This window comes from Choloepus didactylus, chromosome 15 (genome assembly GCF_015220235.1).
Source record: "Choloepus didactylus isolate mChoDid1 chromosome 15, mChoDid1.pri, whole genome shotgun sequence".
Classification (NCBI taxonomy): Eukaryota; Metazoa; Chordata; class Mammalia; order Pilosa; family Megalonychidae; genus Choloepus; species Choloepus didactylus.
In genome coordinates, this window is record NC_051321.1 from 41,273,696 (window position 1) to 41,294,377 (window position 20,682).

At 38.8% G+C, this 20,682-nt stretch overlaps 1 protein-coding gene across 1 annotated transcript; it reads right to left on the reverse strand.

Moving 5' to 3' along the window:
• Nucleotides 1-11,205: 11,205 nt before the first annotated feature.
• On the reverse strand, nt 11,206-12,542 carry FGFBP3 (fibroblast growth factor binding protein 3). The gene is made up of 2 exons (XM_037804870.1): nt 12,411-12,542; nt 11,206-12,062 (listed from the first exon to the last, which is right to left on the reverse strand). The coding sequence occupies exon 2, from the start codon at nt 11,965-11,967 to the stop codon at nt 11,224-11,226; it is 744 nt and encodes a 247-aa protein (XP_037660798.1). The 5' UTR covers nt 11,968-12,062; nt 12,411-12,542; the 3' UTR covers nt 11,206-11,223.
• Between the last annotated feature and the right edge of the window lie 8,140 nt (nt 12,543-20,682).

A 20,682-nucleotide genomic window follows, 5' to 3' on the forward strand; every position in this document is an offset into this window, starting at 1 on the left:
CTCCCCCCTACATGGGATCAGACACCCAGGGGAGTGAATCTCCCTGGCAACGTGGAATATGACTCCCGGGGAGGAATGTAGACCCGGCATCATGGGACCGAGAACATCTTCTTGACCAAAAGGGGGATGTGAAAGGAAATGAAATAAGCTTCAGTGGCAGAGAGATTCCAAAAGGAGCCGAGAGGTCACTCTGGTGAGCACTCTTACGCACACTTTAAACAACCCTTTTTAGGTTCCAAAGAATTGGGGTAGCTGGTGGTGGATACCTGAAACTATCAAACTACAACCCAGAACCCATGAATCTCGAAGACAGTTGTATAAAAATGTAGCTTATGAGAGGGTGACAATGGGATTGGGAAAGCCATAAGGACCACACTCCACTTTGTCTAGTTTATGCATGGATGAGTAGAAAAATAGGGGAAGGAAACAAATAGACAAAGGTACCCAGTGTTCTTTTTTACTTCAATTGCTCTTTTTCACTCTAATTATTATTCTTGTTATTTTGTGTGTGTGCTAATGAAGGTGTCAGGGATTGATTTAGGTGATGAATGTACAACTATGTAATGGTACTGTGAACAATCGAAAGTACGATTTGTTTTGTATGACTGCGTGGTATAGTGAATATATCTCAATAAAATGAAGATTAAAAAAAAAAAAAAAAAAGACATAATGCTGAGCAAAATAAGCCAGGCAACAAAAAGAGAGATATTGTATGTTACCACTAATGTGAATTCTGTGAAAAATGTACAATGTTTTATACTGTAGAATGTAGGGGACCTAGAGATACCAATTAGTGGAGGGGAATGATAATCTAATAAGAACAGATAAACTATGGAGGTAATCTCAATGTTATGGGAATGCTCAGGAATGATTATGTTTGTAAATTTCTTGGAAATAGTAAGATCATGTTGGAAGCAATAGAGTTATTTTAGGCTCTTTTTTTTTCTCTTATTCCTTTGTTTTCTTAGGGTTGTTAATTTTCTTGGGGTAGGTAGGAACATGTTGGAAGCAATGTAGTTATTTTAGATTGTTTTCTTACTCCTCTGTTTGGACATGGTTATTAATTTTCTTGGGGTATGGTAGGAACATATTGGAAGCAAAGTAGTTATTTTAGGTTATTTGTTTTCCTTAATCCATTGCTTTGTTTGAAATGTTGTGGGGTTTTTTTGGGTTGTTGTTTGCCTGTTTGTTTTTAATTTTTTGATAAACAAAGTTAAAAAAATTGAAAAAAAATCAGTAGAAAATGGGAGTAAAAACTAAATGACAAATAGGGTGGGGATGGGGGGATGGTTTGGGTATTCTCTTTTCACTTTTATTTTTTATTCTTATTCTGATTCTTTCTGATGTAAGGAAAATGTTCAGAAATAGAATTGTGGTGATGAACGCATAACTATATGATCATACTGTGAACAGTTGATTGTATACCATGGATGACTGTATGGTTTGTGAATATATTTCAATAAAACTGAGTTAAAAAAAATGCTTAGGGCAAGATTTGATGTAACTGTTTGGGACAAATAAATACTATCTTGGTTCTCCAAAAAAAAAAAAAAAAAAAGGTAAAGAGGCAGCCAACTCAATGGAAAAAATTTTTGGAAACCATGTATCTCACAAAAGACTGATATCTTGCATATATAAAGAAATCCTACAACTCAATGACAAGAGTACAGACAGCCCAATTATAAAATGGGCAAAAGATATGAAAAGACAATTCTCTGAAGAGGAAATACAGATGGCCGAGAAACACATGAAAAAATGTTCAGCTTCACTAGCTATTAGGGAGATGCAAATTAAGACCACAATGAGATACCATCTAACACCGGTTAGAATGGCTGCCATTAACAAACAGGAAACTACAAATGCTGGAGGGGATGTGGAGAAAGTGGAACTCTTATTCATTGTTGGTGGGACTGTATAATGGTTCAGCCACTCTGGAAGTCAGTCTGGCAGTTACCTTAGAAAACTAGATATAGAGCTACCATTCGATCCAGCGATTGCACTTCTCGGTATATACCCGGAAGATCGGAAAGCAGTGACACGAACAGATATCTGCACGCCAATGTTCATAGCAGCATTATTCACAATTGCCAAGAGATGGAAACAACCCAAATGTCCTTCAACAGATGAGTGGATAAATAAAATGTGGTATATACACACGATGGAATACTACGCGGCAGTAAGAAGGAACGATCTCGTGAAACATATGACAACATGGATGAACCTTGAAGACATAATGCTGAGCGAAATAAGCCAGGCACAAAAAGAGAAATATTATATGCTACCACTAATGTGAACTTTGAAAAATGTAAAACAAATGGTTTATAATGTAGAATGTAGGGGAACTAGCAATAGAGAGCAATTAAGGAAGGGGGAACAATAATCCAAGAAGAACAGATAAGCTATTTAACGTTCTGGGGATGCCCAGGAATGACTATGGTCTGTTAATTTCTGATGGATATAGTAGGAACAAGTTCACAGAAATGTTGCTATATTAGGTAACTTTCTTGGGGTAAAGTAGGAACATGTTGGAAGTAAAGCAGTTATCTTAGGTTAGTTGTCTTTTCTTACTCCGTTGTTATGGCCTCTTTGAAATGTTCTTTTATTGTATGTTTGTTTTCTTTTTAACTTTTTTTTCATACAGTTGATTTAAAAAAGAAAACCAAGGAAAAAAAATACGTAGTGCCCCCTTGAGGAGCCTGTGGAGAATGCCGGGGTATTGGCCTACCCCACGTCGATGGTTGCTAACATGACCACAGACATAGGGGACTGGTGGTTTGATGGGTTGAGCCCTCTACCATAAGTTTTTACCCTTGGGAAGACGGTTGCTGCAAAGGAGAGGCTAGGCCTCCCTATGGCTGTGCCTAAGAGCCTCCTCCCGAATGCCTCTTTGTTGCTCAGATGTGGCCCTCTCTCTCTGGCTAAGCCAACTTGAAAGGTGAAATCACTGCCCTCCCCCCCTACATGGGATCAGACACCCAGGGGAGTGAATCTCCCTGGCAACGTGGAATATGACTCCCGGGGAGGAATGTAGACCCGGCATCATGGGACCGAGAACATCTTCTTGACCAAAAGGGGGATGTGAAAGGAAATGAAATAAGCTTCAGTGGCAGAGAGATTCCAAAAGGAGCCGAGAGGTCACTCTGGTGAGCACTCTTACGCACACTTTAAACAACCCTTTTTAGGTTCCAAAGAATTGGGGTAGCTGGTGGTGGATACCTGAAACTATCAAACTACAACCCAGAACCCATGAATCTCGAAGACAGTTGTATAAAAATGTAGCTTATGAGAGGTGACAATGGGATTGGGAAAGCCATAAGGACCACACTCCACTTTGTCTAGTTTATGCATGGATGAGTAGAAAAATAGGGGAAGGAAACAAATAGACAAAGGTACCCAGTGTTCTTTTTTACTTCAATTGCTCTTTTTCACTCTAATTATTATTCTTGTTATTTTTGTGTGTGTGCTAATGAAGGTGTCAGGGATTGATTTAGGTGATGAATGTACAACTATGTAATGGTACTGTGAACAATCGAAAGTACGATTTGTTTTGTATGACTGCGTGGTATGTGAATATATCTCAATAAAATGAAGATTAAAAAAAAATAAAATAAAGGTCAAGAAAGCAGACACGTAATTTGTGGTGAAAAAGGTCCTGGACTGATGCAGAGTGAATGGGAAGGAGTGCAATGGAAGGGATTCTGAAATACTTGGAATCTGAAGAGAATGTCAGATTGTCCATTTTTTAATTTTCAAAAAGCTGGTAAAGAAAAAGATGGCATCAAAAGAAAATCTTTATTTGACAGTGAACTTGATGACAGCAAATCAAAGTCTGCTGACAAACCAAAAAGACTTTGCCACAGATAGCAGTGAAAATGTTTTCCATGAAATGGAAAGATTTAAATGATACTGGACTGGTGCTGGCAACAAGCAACCATGAATGTTCTCAGATTTTAAGTACTCTTTACGAAGAGAGACAATATTGGTATTTTGTCCAGAAGATAAGGCTCAATAATTGCTTACAGATACAAACATATATAAAATCAGTCTGGAGGAGGATTTTTTTTAAGTATGAAGAATAGTATTCTACATTCTAATGAAAATTGAGTTTAATGTATGTAATTTGAAGTAGTATTTGGGGAAGTTTTTGAGATTTTTATTTATCAGTAGTACATACATAAATATGTTACTGTGAACAACTAAAAGCTTTGCTTCATTAATCACAGATCAAAAGAATCAATATATTGGTCAACCTTGTTAATAAACAAAATGCAAATTAAAAAAAATGAGGGAGAGATTAAAATATTTTCAGACAAACAGATACTTAGAGAGTTTGTTAATAAGAGAGCTGCACTACAAGCAATACTAAAGGGAGTGCTACAGGCTGATAGGAAAAGACAGGAGAGACAGGTTTGGAGAAGACTGTAGAAGTGAAGACTATCAGAAAGGGTAAAAGGAGAGGGAGAAAAAAATAAGATATGACATATAAACCCCAAAAGACAAAATGATAGAAGAAAGTACTGCCTTTACAGTAATAACACTAAATGTTAATGGATTAAACTCCCCAATAAAAAGACATAGACTGGCAGAATGGATTAAAAAACAAAACCCATCTCTATGCTGTCTATAAGAAACTCACTTTAGACACAAGTAAAGGTTGCAGAAAGATATTTCATGCAAACAACAACCAGAAAAATGCAGGAGTAGTTATATTAATATCAGACAAATTAGACTTCAAAAGTAAAACTATTGAAAGAAACAAAGGACACTATATATTAATAAAAGGGACAATTCACCAAGAAGACATAGCAATCATAAATATTTAAGCACCAAGCCAGAGGGCCCCAAAATACATGAGGCAAACACTGACAACATGGGGAGAAGTAGATATCTCTACAATAATAGGTGGAGACTTCAATACATCACTCTCCTCAATGGATAGAACATCCAGACAGAGAATCAATAAAGAAACAGAGATGTTGAATTGTATGTTTGTATGATAAATGAACTAGATTTGACAGACATTTATAAACACTACACCCCACAACAGTAGGATACACATTTTTCTCAAGTACCCATGAATCATTTTCTAAGATAGACTACACACTGGGTCATAAAGCAAGTCTCAACAAATTAAAAAATATTGATATTATACAAAACACTTTCTTGATCATAATGGGATGAAGCTGGAAATAAATAACAGGCAGAAGGTCAGAAAATTCACAAATATATGGAGGCTAAATAACACACCCTTAAACAACCAGTGTGTAAAGGAAGAAATTACAAGAGAAATTAGTAAATATCTCGAGGAAATGAAAATGAAAACACAACATATCCAAACTTACGGGATGCAGCAAAGGTGGTGCTGAGAGGGAAATTCATTGCCCTAAATGCCTATATTAAAAGAGAAGAGAGAGCAAAAATCAAGAAATTAACTGCTCAGCTCGAGGAACTAGAGAAAGAACAGCAAACTAACCCCAAAATAAACAGAAGGAAAGAAATAACAAAGATCAGAGCAAAAATAAATGAAATTGAGAACAGGAAAACAATAGAAAGAATCAACAAAACCAGAAGTTGGTTCTTTGAGAAAATCAATAAAATTAATGGACCCTTAGCTAGGCTGAGAGAGAGAGACAGAGAGAGAGAGAGAGAGAGAAAGAGAGAGAGATAGGATGATGCAAATAAATACAATCAGAAATGGGAAAGGGGACATAACTACTGACCTTACAGAAATGAAGGAGATAATGAGAGGATACTACGAGCAACTATATGTTAATAAACTAGACAACTTAGACAAAATGGACAACTTCCTAGCAAAGCATGAACAACCAAAACTGACTCAAGAGGAAAAGACAACCTCAACAAACCAATCACAAGTAAAGAGATTGAGTCAGTCATCAAAAAGCTCCCAAAACAGAAAAGCCCAGGATCAGCTGGCTTCACATGTGAATTCTACCAAGCATCCAAGAAAGAATTATTACCAATCCTGCTCAAACTCTTCAAAAATTTGAAGAGGAGGAAAAACTACTTAACACATTCTATGAAGCCAACATCACCCTAATACCAAAGTCAAACAAAGATACTACAAAAAAAGAAAATTACAGACCAATCTCTTTAATGAATATAGATGCAAAAATCCTCAACAAAATACTCGCAAATTGAATTGAGCAGCACATTAAAAGAATAATACACCTGACCAAGTGGGATTTATTCCAGGTATGCAAGGCTGGTTCAAAACAAGAAAATGAATTAATGTAGTACACCACATCAATAAATCAAAGAGGGAAAAAAAAAACTGTTATGGAGGGCAATTTAGCAATGTCTTTCAAAATCCTAAGTGCATATATCCATTAACTCACAAATTTCATGTATAAGAATTTATTTTGCAGATAAACATGCATATGTGCACAACAAAATAAGTTTAAGGTTTTCTGTGTGTGTGTGTGTGTGTGTGTGTGTGTGTGTGTGTGTGTATGGTTATCTATTGCTGTATAACAAACTACCATAAAGTTAGCAGCTTTTATTATCTCACAGTCCGTGAGTCAAGCATGACTTAGCTGGGTCCTCTGCTTTAGGTTCTCTCACAAGGCTACAATCAAGGCATCAGCCAGGGCTGGGGGCTCACCTGAGGCTCAACTGGGGCAGGATCACATAGTTGTTAGGATCAATTCCTTGTGGGGTGTCAGATTGAGGCCTCAACTCCTTGTCAGCTGTTGGTGGGAATCTGCCCTCAATTCCTTGCCACGTGAGCCTCTCCATATGGTGGCTTAGGAAGAGAAAGAGTTATAGAGAGAGTCAACAGCAAGATACAAGTTACAATATTACGTAATGTAATTATGGAAGTGACGTCCCATCCCCTTTGTCATATTCTATTGAAGTCGCAGGTTCTGAACACACTCAAGGGGAGGGGATTACACAGGGGTGTGAATATCAGAGATAATTGGGGGCCATCCTATATTTCCTTATACACTTAAATGTAAGTGCATATAACATATATATATATATATATATATATATAATATACACACATATATATAATACACACACACAAATATAATACATACACATATATACGTGTGTGTGTGTGTATATATATGTATATATAATGTCTGCCTTGGTATATAACTTGTAGAGTTAAGAGAATAATAAATTAGACTAATCTAAAATAAAATAAATTTTACTCTTATTTGAAGAATTCAGCTTTAACTTTGATTTCTCTTAGATAGATTTTGTTTTGTTTTGTTTTGTTGTTTTAGATCGTAAGTGTTTAATATTACTTACTGTTTTAATATTACTGTTTTTTATTGTTTAAACAATATTATTGTTTACTGTTTGGTATGTTTCAAATGGAGAACTTACTGTTTTAATATTACTGTTTTTTTATTGTTTAAACAATATTATTGTTTACTGTTTGGTATGTTTCAAATGGAGAACAAGAATTCTCAGTATAAACTAGAATTCTCAGAATAAACTATCCCACCTTGTTAAGAAGAGAATGACCATGAGGACTCAACTTAAAGCTTGGGAGTAAGTAGTCACCACATGAGATCCTTGCATTCTTCTAAGAGGTTTCTACTAATAATTATTAGGTGCATTCTCTCTCTCTCTCCCTCTCTCTCTCTCTCTTTCTCTCTCTCCCTCTTTCTCTTTCTCTCTATGTAAACTACTATGCAGATATACATATCCACATATATTATAGAGGTGAGAAAGAGAAATATATATAAAGAGACAGAAAGCAATAAAGTTACAGATATAAGTATATTTTTGTTTACAAACTGTTCAGCACTTGGTTTTCTTAATTATGTATCTTTGATAGTGTTGCATATCATTTTATGTGCAGATGTTTCATCTTTAAAATGGTTACATAGCATTGTATTGTATTATATTGAACCATATAAAATTTCCATGTTTCACAGGTCAAAAAATAGCCAAATATCAGCAGTTTCAGGTGGTTCAATCTAATATAAATGAACTGTTAATTTATTTAACCAGCTTCCCATTGATTGAAATTGTTTATTTCTGACTTTCACTACTGTACACAATGTTGCAAGTAATAACTTTGTGTTTCTATGTGCACTTGACCTAATATATCTTTAGAATCAAGTCCTAGAATTGGAACAATCAAGTCAAAGGGTATGTGTATTTTAAATCTTGATAAAATAAGTTGCCAACTTGCCCTTCTTTGGGGTTATATCAATTTACAGTCCCACCAGTGATATCTGAGAGTAGTTGCTTCCTGGAGCCCTCAGTAGTATATTATATAATTTTTCCTTATACCATTCTGAGACACAAAAATTTTTATGACTTGCCCAGTATTAGAGTTAGTGGAAGAGCCCAGGCTTGGCCCAGCACTTTTGGGTTTACATCATTTCTTTTCTCCCCGACCTCTGTTTCTTGAGTTACACCCAAGTTTATCTCAAGCCCACAGCCCTGGATTGTCTTCCCAGATAACCAGACCTACACTCAATTCCTTCCTCTGTAGAAACTTATTTTCTAATTTTCCTATTGTTTTCCAATGACTTCATGGTGTAATCTTAACTTGAAAGCTTGTTGAAGGTTGGTACTATGACAAAGTATCTCTGCCCCCCTTCCCCAGTACCAGAGTCCAGGGCATTTTAGCACAATGTCAAAAATTACTTGTTTATTGTTTAATTAAATTGATTTTTAAATTTATCACTCTCTAAGGGAAGAAGAAGTATTATTCATTGGGTACCTATCATGTGTAAAGCATTTTATAGTAGTGGGCAATATTCAATATTGTCACATAATTTATTCTTCAAGATGACCTCACACGTTGGCCATCACCCTTATTCAAGAAAAGAGAAAGAGAAACACAGAAAGATTAAGCAACTTTCTCAAGAGTAAGTGGCAGGCAGAAGCAATATTCAAACCAGCTCTGTCTGACTGCAATACCAGTGCTTGCCCACACCCCAGAGCTGCCTCGTAGAGCTGAGCCTAGGATAAGCCAAGTGAGGTGGGTGAGGCTCCCGCCTTGGGTACAAAATATAAGGAGTACCAACAAACTCAGTCAAAAAATACATAATATTTTAATACAATAGTTTTAAAAATCAAAATTAATCCAAAAACTTTGTGTTGAACAAAACACTGAAATTTTAAATAAAGACGGGATAATTGTTCTTGAATTTTCTTTTGCCTCAGGCTCCAATATGGCTTCCAACAATACAACAATATGACACTATTACTGATCCTGTCTTTATTTAAAATTGTAAGCTGAGTATTTGATGAAAGTGATGTTTTAGGAAGATTAATATGTTGGTAGTATGTAGTATGTGGGGTAAACTGAAAGAGAGTCTGGAAGACTTTGAAGTTTGTAAAGAATTTGCCTAGCCAAGGTGAGAGAAGGAAGGTAAACTGGGTCTATCTATACGTGTATGGCGGTAATTCCTAAATAACTTGAGAAGTAGAACTAGAACAAGATAGTCCAATGTTTTAAAATAAATTCTCTGCCTCCCATGGACCAAGCCACTGGCACTATGCTACTTCTGACGCCTTGCAGAACCCAGCTCTGACAGTAAACCCAGATGTGCCCTGGCAACTTTCCCCTTACAACAAATGGCACTTCCAGAGGGAAATACCCATGTTCCCCATGTCAGTCCTCCTTGTTATTTTAAAGATTTTAATCCTGTCCTCTTCCACTGCAGATTTATCCTTTTAGCCTATCCTTCCAAATCTTTCTAGATGCTCCAGATACACAAGACTCCTCTATTTCCCTAGCGATTTTGGTTGCCTTTTTCAGGATCTTTTCCAACTTCATGATCTTGTTGGGGTTATAGCATGTAGTATACTCCCCATATAACATTTGTTGATTTCCACTTATTATTCTCTTTATGCAAAACTATGTATAGGATACTAGAATGCTGGCTGAGTGCCTCAGGGACCTCAGATTTAACCCAAACCAACTTCACTTGATGTACAGACTCAGAGATACTGGGACTTAGCCAAGATCACTCAGGAAGCTGGTGGTGCCCGGGATCTGTCCTTTTCCATTCCTCTGCAAGTGGCTGGTCCCTGTCCATCCCTATTCTGTTCCTGAAGCACAAATCTGGTACAACTCTTCTTAAGAGTAAAGGAGCAGAGGCGGTTAGCAACCTGCACTACGAAATTGTGCCTCCAGTGTCTGGCCTTTTTCTCTTTCACAGAGGTAAGTTCATCAGACTACCAAAGGACACAGAGGAAGGAATTGACAGTTGTCTTGTTTGGAAAGGTAAAACCATGATTCCAGATAGTGCTATTTCATCTCCAATTCCTTTTTTGGATGCTGCTCACATTTTGCCAGGCTTTTTGGAGAAAGTGGACATCAATATCAGTTTTTATTGAACACCTAACATGTACAAAGTCTATCTTTACATCATATTAAAAAATGAAATATCTTAACAATTAATTACATGAAACATAGAGTAGACACAACTTCTAAATACTCTGAGATACATACTTACAAACCTTAGTTGGTTTTAAAAGTATCAAATATAGAGAATTGTTGAAAATAATCTGCTGGAGCGCTCAGCTTCTACAATTCACATCTGAATTTTGAAAGTTAATGGGAAAGTTGCAGAACTTAAGCATTACTCTGTTAAAAAGTAGCATTTCTAAAATAATTGATTGAAAGGCAGCCATCCTGAAAATCTCCCTGGAGTCAGTTTTCACCTCTGAATAATTTCTATCCCCACAGAGGTCATCTATAACACAAAGAGGCATCTAAGTCTGTACCTAATTCAGAAAGGGGGAAAAAGTCAGTTATCTTGTCAGCTGATTAAATGAGAAGACTGTGAACAATTCAACCTGGATTAGGTTATCAATTGCTTGTGATCACATTTTAGTATTAATGTGTTAAACAGTATCCTTGCTTCCCACCCAAAATTCAGATCACTTTATTTTCTCCTTCTCAGCCTCTCTGTACCTATCTGTTTCCTCAGTCTACAGTTTTTGCACATTTAAGATATGCCTACTTCTGTTTCCTCTATTTCTTATGCTCTTAATCAGGGTGGAGACTCTTCAAATTTTTTAACTTCTCTGCTGTCCCCGAAATTCTCCATACTCCTTACATTCTCATCCCAAGCATCCCATCCCACCCCAACTCTAGAATCTGGAATCCACCCCAATCTGCATCCTCGTATCCCTTGGCGTAAAAATGCTCTTAGCTTTCCCTCCCCCGCTGCGCAGACTCCCACCCCCAAAGCACCCCTTCCCCTCCCCAGGCCGGCAGCCTCAGCCGTTCCAGAAATTGACAAAGAAGTTGCAAAGGGAGTGCCACTTCTCAGCGCAGTAGGTCTCCGTTAGTTCCGCGTTCTCGTCCAGGCCGTCCGGATCGGGCCTGGTCCCCAAGAGTAGCTCCTTCCTCTTGCTCCCTTTAGTTTTCTCAGAGGGCTTCACTTTGGACCTTGCGCTCGGGGGAGTCGGGGCCGGTGCGGCTGAGCCGGAAGCATGCTTCCGGATCAGTCCCCGGCCCCTGGTCAGGGGCTTGGGCTTCCTAGGGAAGCCCACGGCAGTGGGGCCCGTGGGCGGCGGCGCGCCGGGCACCAGGCGCAGCTCAGCGCTGTGACCCTTCTTGCCGGCGCAAAGGCGGACCTTGAGTGGCGCGGGATCGTGGCAGGGCCGCAGCTTCTTGCGCAGTCGGCTCAGCACCTGCTTCCAGTAGTGGGAGCCACGGGCCGCGTAGGCGGCGCAGCGCTGCGGCTCTCCGCGGTAGGCGCACTGGTACCGCGCCCCGTCCGGGTCTTGGCAGCTGAGCGCCAGCTCGCTGCTTGCCGCGGCCCCGAGGACCGTCTGCAGGAGCTGCCAGCTGCACTCGTGCTTCTCTGGGCTGAAGAAGCGGCCGGAGTTGCTCGCGGGGCCCGGGGCCGGCTCCACCTCGCTTCTAGCCGCCCCTGTGTCCCTCCGGGCGGCCTCGAGGAGACAGCCGCCCAGCAGCAGCAGCAGTGAGAGCGACGCTTGCAGCCTGGGAGGACTCATGGCCGGCGATGTTCGCCTACGCGGTCCTCTCGGCTTTTCTAAGATCACATGGAGCTTCAGCCCAGGCAGGGCCAGGTGAGGAACATTCCCCGGACCTGCGGACAGAGGCAGAGACAGCCAGCGGCTGAGTCAGGCGCAGCCTGCGCTTAGGCAACGAATCTCCTCTCCCCAGATAGTCTGGGCGCTGGTTTCCAGTGGGCAGCAGCAGTAGCCAGTGAGGGACCCCTCTGAAGCTTTCCTGGGTTAAACGGCTTACTGTATAAATAATCTTTTGAAACCATTCGTGCATTGAGGTTTTCTTCCCCGTGCAAATACGACAGCAGAACCATGCCTGAAAATTAATTACAACTTCCATCTGCTTCCCTCTCCACCCTCCAATAAACTACAAAACCGTTTCAGATTATTCTTGGGAAACATGCACTTTTGCTGCACTTCGAACTTACCGAGTTCTGGGAGAGGTGGTGGAACCTTTTTAGAGTAGAGGGAATGACGGCTTGAGGGTTTGGTCTGTTTTAGCCGGCTCCCTGTGAACGAACTTATCAATGGGACAGAGGGGCCTCCCCCACTATGCCCCTCCCAGACCTCTCTCACACTGAGAGATTTCCCACCACCACGACACGCGCGCGCGCGCGCGCACACACACACACACACACACGCACACACCGCAGATGCACCTTAGAAAAAGTACTGTAAAATGAAATGGAAATCGTTTACTTTGTTTCCAATGCTGGAAACAACCATGGGAATATTGACAAATCATTATTGTATTTTCTTAAATAGAAAGGTGAATTTTGAGCTAAAAAAAAAAAAAAAACTGTTAACATTCTGAACTAGGCGCTATTTGCACAAGCACACTACCTTCTGGTAGTTTACGTATCATTCTGAATCCTATCGTTTCCGATAGTCCTTCTTATCCTAATACAATTTTTATCCTAATAACTGTTACTAGTAATGGAAATATATTCTACTTCATTAACATACGGTAGTGTAGAGCAGTTGAGGGAGGCACTTGTACTTTTGTATATTTTTATATATTGTAAATCAGCTATAAATATCTTACAAAAATTAGAAGATTAAAAAAATTATTTGGATTATAGTTGAAAGGCAGTATTACTAATTAAAATGGTATATACAACTTTTAAGAACTGATTATTCTTGAATCTTGAAAATTTTATGTTTAAGCAAATCTATTTTTTTAACTTCAGAATATTCTATCATTAAAAAAGTTTCTCTGTAATAAATGTGTTCTTTTATTTCAAGAGTTTATAACTCTGACTATATTGTTTTATACAAAGTAAATATTTTCCTAAAATATGTCCCCAATATGTCAAGAAGTCTCACTATATTTCTTAATGTCTTCTTAGGTACAATATTTTCTAGTACTGAACCCCTAGTGGTATCATACTTGAATAGTTATAATTTGATTACTTCTATAAAAGCAAAGTGCTTTAGAATTAGAAGACTATATTTAAATATGTAGTAGTATATATCAAATATATAGTAGTGTATATTAATCTAAGAAAGGAAGTTTTTACCACCCTGATGAAATCAGAAATTAAATGACTTGCCCAAGGTCACATGTCTATTTAGTGATAAAGCCATAAGTTTCTTGACTTTCAATGATTAATGATCTTTACATTTCAGCTTTGTATTTCATTACTATTGTATTTCATTAAATTAGTTGTCTTAATACAATTTATAATGAAAACCAATTAGTACCTATAAAGCTAAGAAATATTAATATATGTTTCATAAATAAGAGTATCTTACGTGTAGATTTCACAGATGGAAACCCTCTCTTCCCCTAGAAAACTGTATTTGTATGGATAAACTACTGAGGGTAGTTAGCGGTTTTTGTCTGTTGCTCTGGTATTAGGTATTGTCAGCGCCTGTACTGAATTGGAATAGTTTTTCAGCTGAAGAGTGACATCTTGTGGCATTCTGCACTATTACAAAGAAAACCATTTGTTATCTGAACAGTCATAATTATTGAGTGATATTTAAGACCATGCTCTCTGTCAGAGACATTGTTACCAGAGGAAAAAGAAAGCATACAAGGTATGCTGTGCCATGTCAGAAGAAGTTACTTTAAAAAATATCATGATGTGAAATATGTAATAAAACATGAAATGTATATCTTATTATTGATTATTAAGTAATCATTAATCACTGATCCAATAGGTCTGTTTGGATTATTACCATATACCACCTGTTAGTACAAAATGAGGTTAAATTTCTTGAAAATTTCAGTGATTTCTTGCTCCTGTCCTTGAAACCCATAAAGGAGAAATCTTACCGTAAGGAACAAGAGTCCATGTAGCACCTCCTTCCCTTCTTCCCTTCAGATAAGGTGAGCTGGAGCACCTTACCCAATAAACTTCTGTAGGGGAGGAGACAAGAGGGGAGCACTTCTGCCTCTTGATTTCTTAGGACTACATAATTATCCTTGCATGTAAAATCAGCTTTGCACAGTTTAGTATTCAATTTTCTTCATTTCATGTGTGTTAGCCTAATCTCCCAAATTATATTGTAAGTTTTTTAGACAAGGATAATTTGTTAGCACTCTAGTGTATCTACTACAGTGCTCAAGTTAAAATTTTGACTGGTTGAACTCTCATACATTACTGGTGGGTGTATGTGCCAGTTTGAATGTATTATGTCCCCCAGAAAAAGCCATGTTCTTTGATGCAATCTTGTGGGGCAGATATATTAGTGGGGATTAAGTTGGAATGTTTGGATTATGTTGTTTCCAATGAAATGCGCCCCACCCAACTATGGGTGATAACTCTGATTGGATAATTTCCCTGGAGGTGTGGCCCCGCCCATTCAGAATGGGCCTTGATTAGTTTACTGGAGCATTATAAGCTCAGACAGAAGGATCGAGCTTTGCTACAGCCAAGAGGGACACTTTGAAGAATGAACAGAAGCTGAGAGAGTAGCTGCAGATGAGAGACAGTTTGATGATGGCCATTGAAAGCAGACTCTTGCTCCAGAGAAGCTAAGAGAGGACAAATAACTCAAGAGCAACTGAGAGTGACATTTTTGAGGAACTGCAGCCTAGAGAGGAACATCCTGGGAGAAAGCCATTTTGAAACCAGAACTTTGGAGCAGACACCAGCCACATGCCTTCCCAGCTAACAGAGGTTTTCTGGACACCATTGGCCATCCTCCAGTGAAGGTACCCGATTGCTGATGTGTTACCTTGGACACTTTATGGCCTTAAGACTGTAACTGTGTAACCAAATAAACCCCCTTTTATAAAAGCCAATCCATTTCACGTGTTTTGCTTAACTGCAGTATTAGCAAACTAGAACAGTGTATAAAATGAAAAATGATAATATCACTTTGGAAAACTAATTGACATTTTCTTATAAAGTTAAAAACATACTGATGTCCCAACCATTCCACTCCTAGGTATATATCCAAGGTAGATGAAAACATGCTACTGCAAAAATACATGTACAACTATATGATGATACCGTGAACAACTGATTATACACTGTGTGGATAATTATATGGTATGTGAATATAGCTCTATAAAATTGTATGAAAAAATGTAAACACGGATAAAAGTGCTGGAGAAAACATGGAAAGAGGAATGTACATATTTATGTTGGTTAGGAGGCAGAATAGTATAGCCTTTCTGGAGGACAGTGGGGTGGTTCTACACGAAGCTAAGTATGTGAGTGCCATAAGGTCCTGCAACCTCATTAGGGGGCATATACTTGGAGGATCTGAGAGCAGGGACATGAATGGACATTTGCACACTGGTGTTTATGGAGACAGTATGCCTGATTTGCAATGAGTGGAGGTGGCCTAAGAGTACATCAACTGAGGAACAGAATTGTGAACTGTGGTGTATGCATACAATGGAATATTGAGCACCTGTGAGAAGGAGTGAAGCTGTGAGACACTCAACGAGGTGAATGGAACCTGTAGACAGCATTTTGAGTGAAGTATGCCGGAAACAAAGGCAAACGCTATAATGCCTCACCAATATGGACTAACTACAATGTGTAAACTCAGAATTGAACCTTAGAGCATAGCTTATCAGGGGAATGCTTATTGTAACAGTCCCTAGGTTGTAAGCTCTTACAGCAGTCACATCTATTCCTGAATTGTAATGGCTATCTCCAGATTCCGAGATGCTGATCCCTTTGTGTATAACCTGATCGATCCCTGCAATTTTGGGTATCTGTGTGACACCTGAAACTCAGAGCTAGAACTCGGCAGATAAGAATGTCAGTATTAGCACATATCGCAACTGTTAAAAAAGCTGAAAAAGAGTCCAGACTCTAACTAGAGACATGAATGAAGCAGATGTGGTTAGGACAAGGGCAAATCAGGCCAAAGGGTAAAGGACAATACTTACTGCATTTTAAAACTTCAAATTCCGTGTGAGACCAAGGGAAGAGATGTTTAGTTGGTGCAAGATCTATATTTCGTTAACAATTTAACTGATACAGTTTGTTCAAATACCATAATTACATGGAACTTTTAATAGGAAGTGAGATCTGATAGGTATGCATAGGTTTGTGTGAAATAGTGACACATCCCAAAGTAATTTGGCCAGAGAATAAAAATATATATGCAGGGGCCTCCTGAGGAGCTGGGGGAAAATGCAGAGGTGTTGGGCCTCCTCACCTGGATTGTTGTTGATGCTCTCATCACAAACGTTGAGGATGGGTGGTTTGATGTGCCGAGCCCTCTATCACGGGACTTGCCCTTGTGAAGCTCGTTACTGCAAGGGAGAGGCTAAACCTGTTTTTAATTGTGCCTAAGAAGTACCTCTTCGTTGCTCAGATGGGGCCCTCTCTCTAACTAAGCCAACTCGGTGGGTGAACTCACTGCCCTCCCCCCAAGTGGGATCTGACTCCCAGGGGTGTAAATCTCCCTGGCAACATGAGATATGACTCCCGGGGATAAATCTGGACATCATGGGATTGAGAACATCTTCTTGACCAAAAGGGGGATGCGAAATGAAACAAAATAAAGTTTCAGTGGCTGAGAGATTCCAAATGGAGTCGAGAGGTCACTGTGGTGGGCATTCTTATGCACTATATAGATAACCCTTTTTAGGTTTTAATGCATTGGAATAGCTGGAAATAAATACCTGAAACTATCAAACTGCAACCCAGTAGCCTTGATTCTTGAAGACGATTGTGTAGCAAGGTAGCTTACAAGGGGTGACAATGTGATTGTGAGAGCTTTGTGGATCACACTCCCTTTATCCCATGTATGGATGGATGAGTAGAAAAATGGAGACAAAAAAACTAAATGAAAAATAGGGTGGGGGGTGTGATTTGGGTGTTCTTTTTTTACTTTTATTTTTTATTCTTATTTTCACTTTTTCTGGTACAAGGAAAATGTTCAAAAAATAGATTGGGGTGATGAATGCACAGCTATATGATGGTACTATGATCAATTGATTTTACACTCTTGATGTATGGTATGTGAATATATCTCAATAAAATTGAATTAAAAAATCAACATCATACAATAAAAAAAAGACATGTACAAGAATATTTATAGCACTTTATTCATAATAGCCTCAAACTGGAAACAACCCAAATATCCATAAACAGTTGAATGGATAAATAAATTATGATACAATCTGTTTACTATTCAGTGATAAAAAGGAATGAACTACTGCAACATGTAACCACATGGATAAACCATAACCATAATGTTGAGCAAATGAAGCCATACACAAACTAGCCCACAGTGTAGGGTTGCATCTATATGAAGTTCTAGAAAAATAAAAAATAATCCATGGTGGAAAAAATCAGAATAGGGCTGTTTCTGAGCGTGGGTGTAGGCTTGTATTGACCAAGAAGGGATATAATGGAACTCTCTAGAAGTTATAGTAGTATTCTATATCTTGGTAGGAGTTTGAGTTACACTTAAGATTTGTGCATTTCAATATACATTTTACCTAAAAAAACACACAAAACCCTCTAAACAATTGTTGAACCAAAGTTAATGATATCCATACTAAAATATTTAGGAGGTGAAGTGTACTGACTGGTGTTTGCAACTTACTTTGAAATGCATAAGAAAAACAAGATGGATGGATATGAATAAAAATAAATGAATAATAATTATGTAATAAAGCAAACAGTAACATATTTGTAATTGTGTAATTGTAAAGTTTAGGTGTTAGGTATATGAGTGTTTGCATAAGGCTTTCAAATTTTCTGTATTTTTGAAAAAACTTCATAATAAAAGGTTGGAAAAATAGAAAATAAAAATGAACATAATAAAAATTGTGTTCCTACCACACAGAATTAACATATATTAATATATTGTCATATTTCTGGCCCACAATTTTTTAATGCAGTTTTGCTGAGATATATTCACACAGCATACAAACCATCCAAAGTGTACAATCACTGGCTCACAGTATCATCACATAGTGATGCCTACAACCCATGATCAATTTTAGAACATTTTCATTACTCCAAGAAAGAAATAAAAATAAAAAAGGAAATCCAAATCCTCCCATACCCCATCCCCCCTATTTTTGATCCATAGTATTGGTGTAGTCCATTTGTTACTGTTGATGAAAGAGTATTAAAATATTAGTTAACTATAGTCCATAGTTTGCAATAGGTACATTTTCCCCATATACTCCTCTGTTATTATTTCCTTGTAATAGTGTCATACATTTGTGCTAGTTTATGGAAGAACTTTTTAATATTTATGCAGTTAACCATAGACATTGTCCATCACAAGATTCACTGTGTTATACGTTCCCATGTTTTAACCTCCAACTTTTCCTCTGGTGACATACATGACTCTAAATTCCTCTTTCTACCACATTCACACTCTATTTAGCGCTGTTAATTATTCTCACAATAATGTGCTACTGTGACATCTGTCCATTTTCAGACTTTTAAGTTCAACCTAGTTAAACATTCTGCACATATTAAGCAACTGCTCCCATTCTTCAGACTCATTCTATATCCTGGTAACTCATATTCTGTATTTTATGTCTATGAGTTTACATATTATAATTATTTCATATCAGTGATGTCTTAGTTTGCTAATGCTGCAGAATACAAAACACCAGAGATGGATTGGCTTTTATAAAAAGGGGGTTTATTTGGCTACACAGTTACAGTCTTAAGGCCATAAAGTGTCCAAGGTAACACATCAGTAATCGGGTACCTTCACTGGAGGATGGCCAATGGCGTCCGGAAAACCTCTGTTAGCTGGGAAGGCACGTGTCTGGCGTCTGCTCCAAAGTTCTGGTTTCAAAATGGCTTTCTCCCAGGACATTCCTCTCTAGCAAGCTTGCTCCTCTTCAAAACGTCACTCACAGCTGCACTCCTTTTCCTCTCATTGAGCCAGCTCATTTATATGGCTCCACTGATCAAGGCCCACCCCGAATGGGTGGGGCCATGCCTCCACGGAAATATCCCATCAGTTATCATCTACAGTTGGGTGGAGTGCATCTCCAAGCAAATCTAATCAGCATCAAAACGTCTGCCCCACAAGCCTACATCAAAGAATATGGCTTTTTCTGGGGGACATAATACATTCAAACTGGCACATTCCACCCCCTGGATCCCAGAAAAACATATTCTTTCCAAATACAAAACACATTCATCCCACAATACCACAGAAACTTAAATCATTTCAGTAACAATAGTTAAGTACAAGATCCCATGAAAATCAAATATAGGCGTGGTCAGTCCTAAGGCATACTTTTCCTTTAGTTTTGGATCTGTGGACTTAGAACAAGTTATATGCTTCCAATATACAAAGGAGGGACATTCATAGGATAAACATTTCAATTGCCATAGGGAGAAAGAGTAAGGAAAACAGGGTTAACAGGACCAAAACTGTTCCTAAAACCTGCAGGACAAACTTCATTAGATTTCAAAGTCTGAGAGTCATTTATAGAACAACGTTGCATCCTTGGGGCTTGAGAGAGAGAGAGTCTAACCCTTCCTAAGGGCCTTTGTGGCAGCCCTTTCCTCTCCAAATGCTTAGGTGAGTGCTCCAACATACCCACACATTGGGGAGACCACCTTCTCGGCCCCACCCTCCTCAAACATCGGGGCTGCTCCCGGATTCCCTTCCATCTCTGGGGCACACGCTCAACCCCTTCAGAACAGTGTGGTGGCAGCCAGGCTCTCCCCAGTTCCCTGGGAATGTGCTCCACCCTCTTTGGGACCTCGGGTGGCAAAACTCTTCCAGAGCATCGAGGTGGAATGCCCACCCTCGACCTCTGAGGCAAACTCACCCTTTCCATGCATGTGGGCTGCTTCGCTCTCCCAGCCCCAAACCTCTTGACTCCAGCCCTCAACTTCCATGGCTCTGTCTTTGAAGAAATTTTTCCTGCAATTTGTTCCTTGTCTGTCTCCTCCAGTCCAGACTGGCAACGGCTCTGTCTGTAAAGATCTTGCAAAAATTCTGTTGGCTTTGCATGAAGCATGCAGGGGTCAAAGCCATCAGACAATAGGACTTTCCACAAATCCTTTCTGGATAATTCCATCTCCAATCTTGGCTTGTACTGAAATGGCAGCTGGGTTCCATGTTTGGTTACATCCTCATGTTGGGCTGTAGCTTCTGGGATTCCACCCCTTGGAAGCTCGTAATTTTCCAAGCCATCAGCTTCTGGTTTCTTTGAACCCAAGAGTTCAGTTCTAAGTTTATCTCTCTCTGCTCGCATTTTACTATAAGCTGTAAGAAGAAGCCAGGCTACAT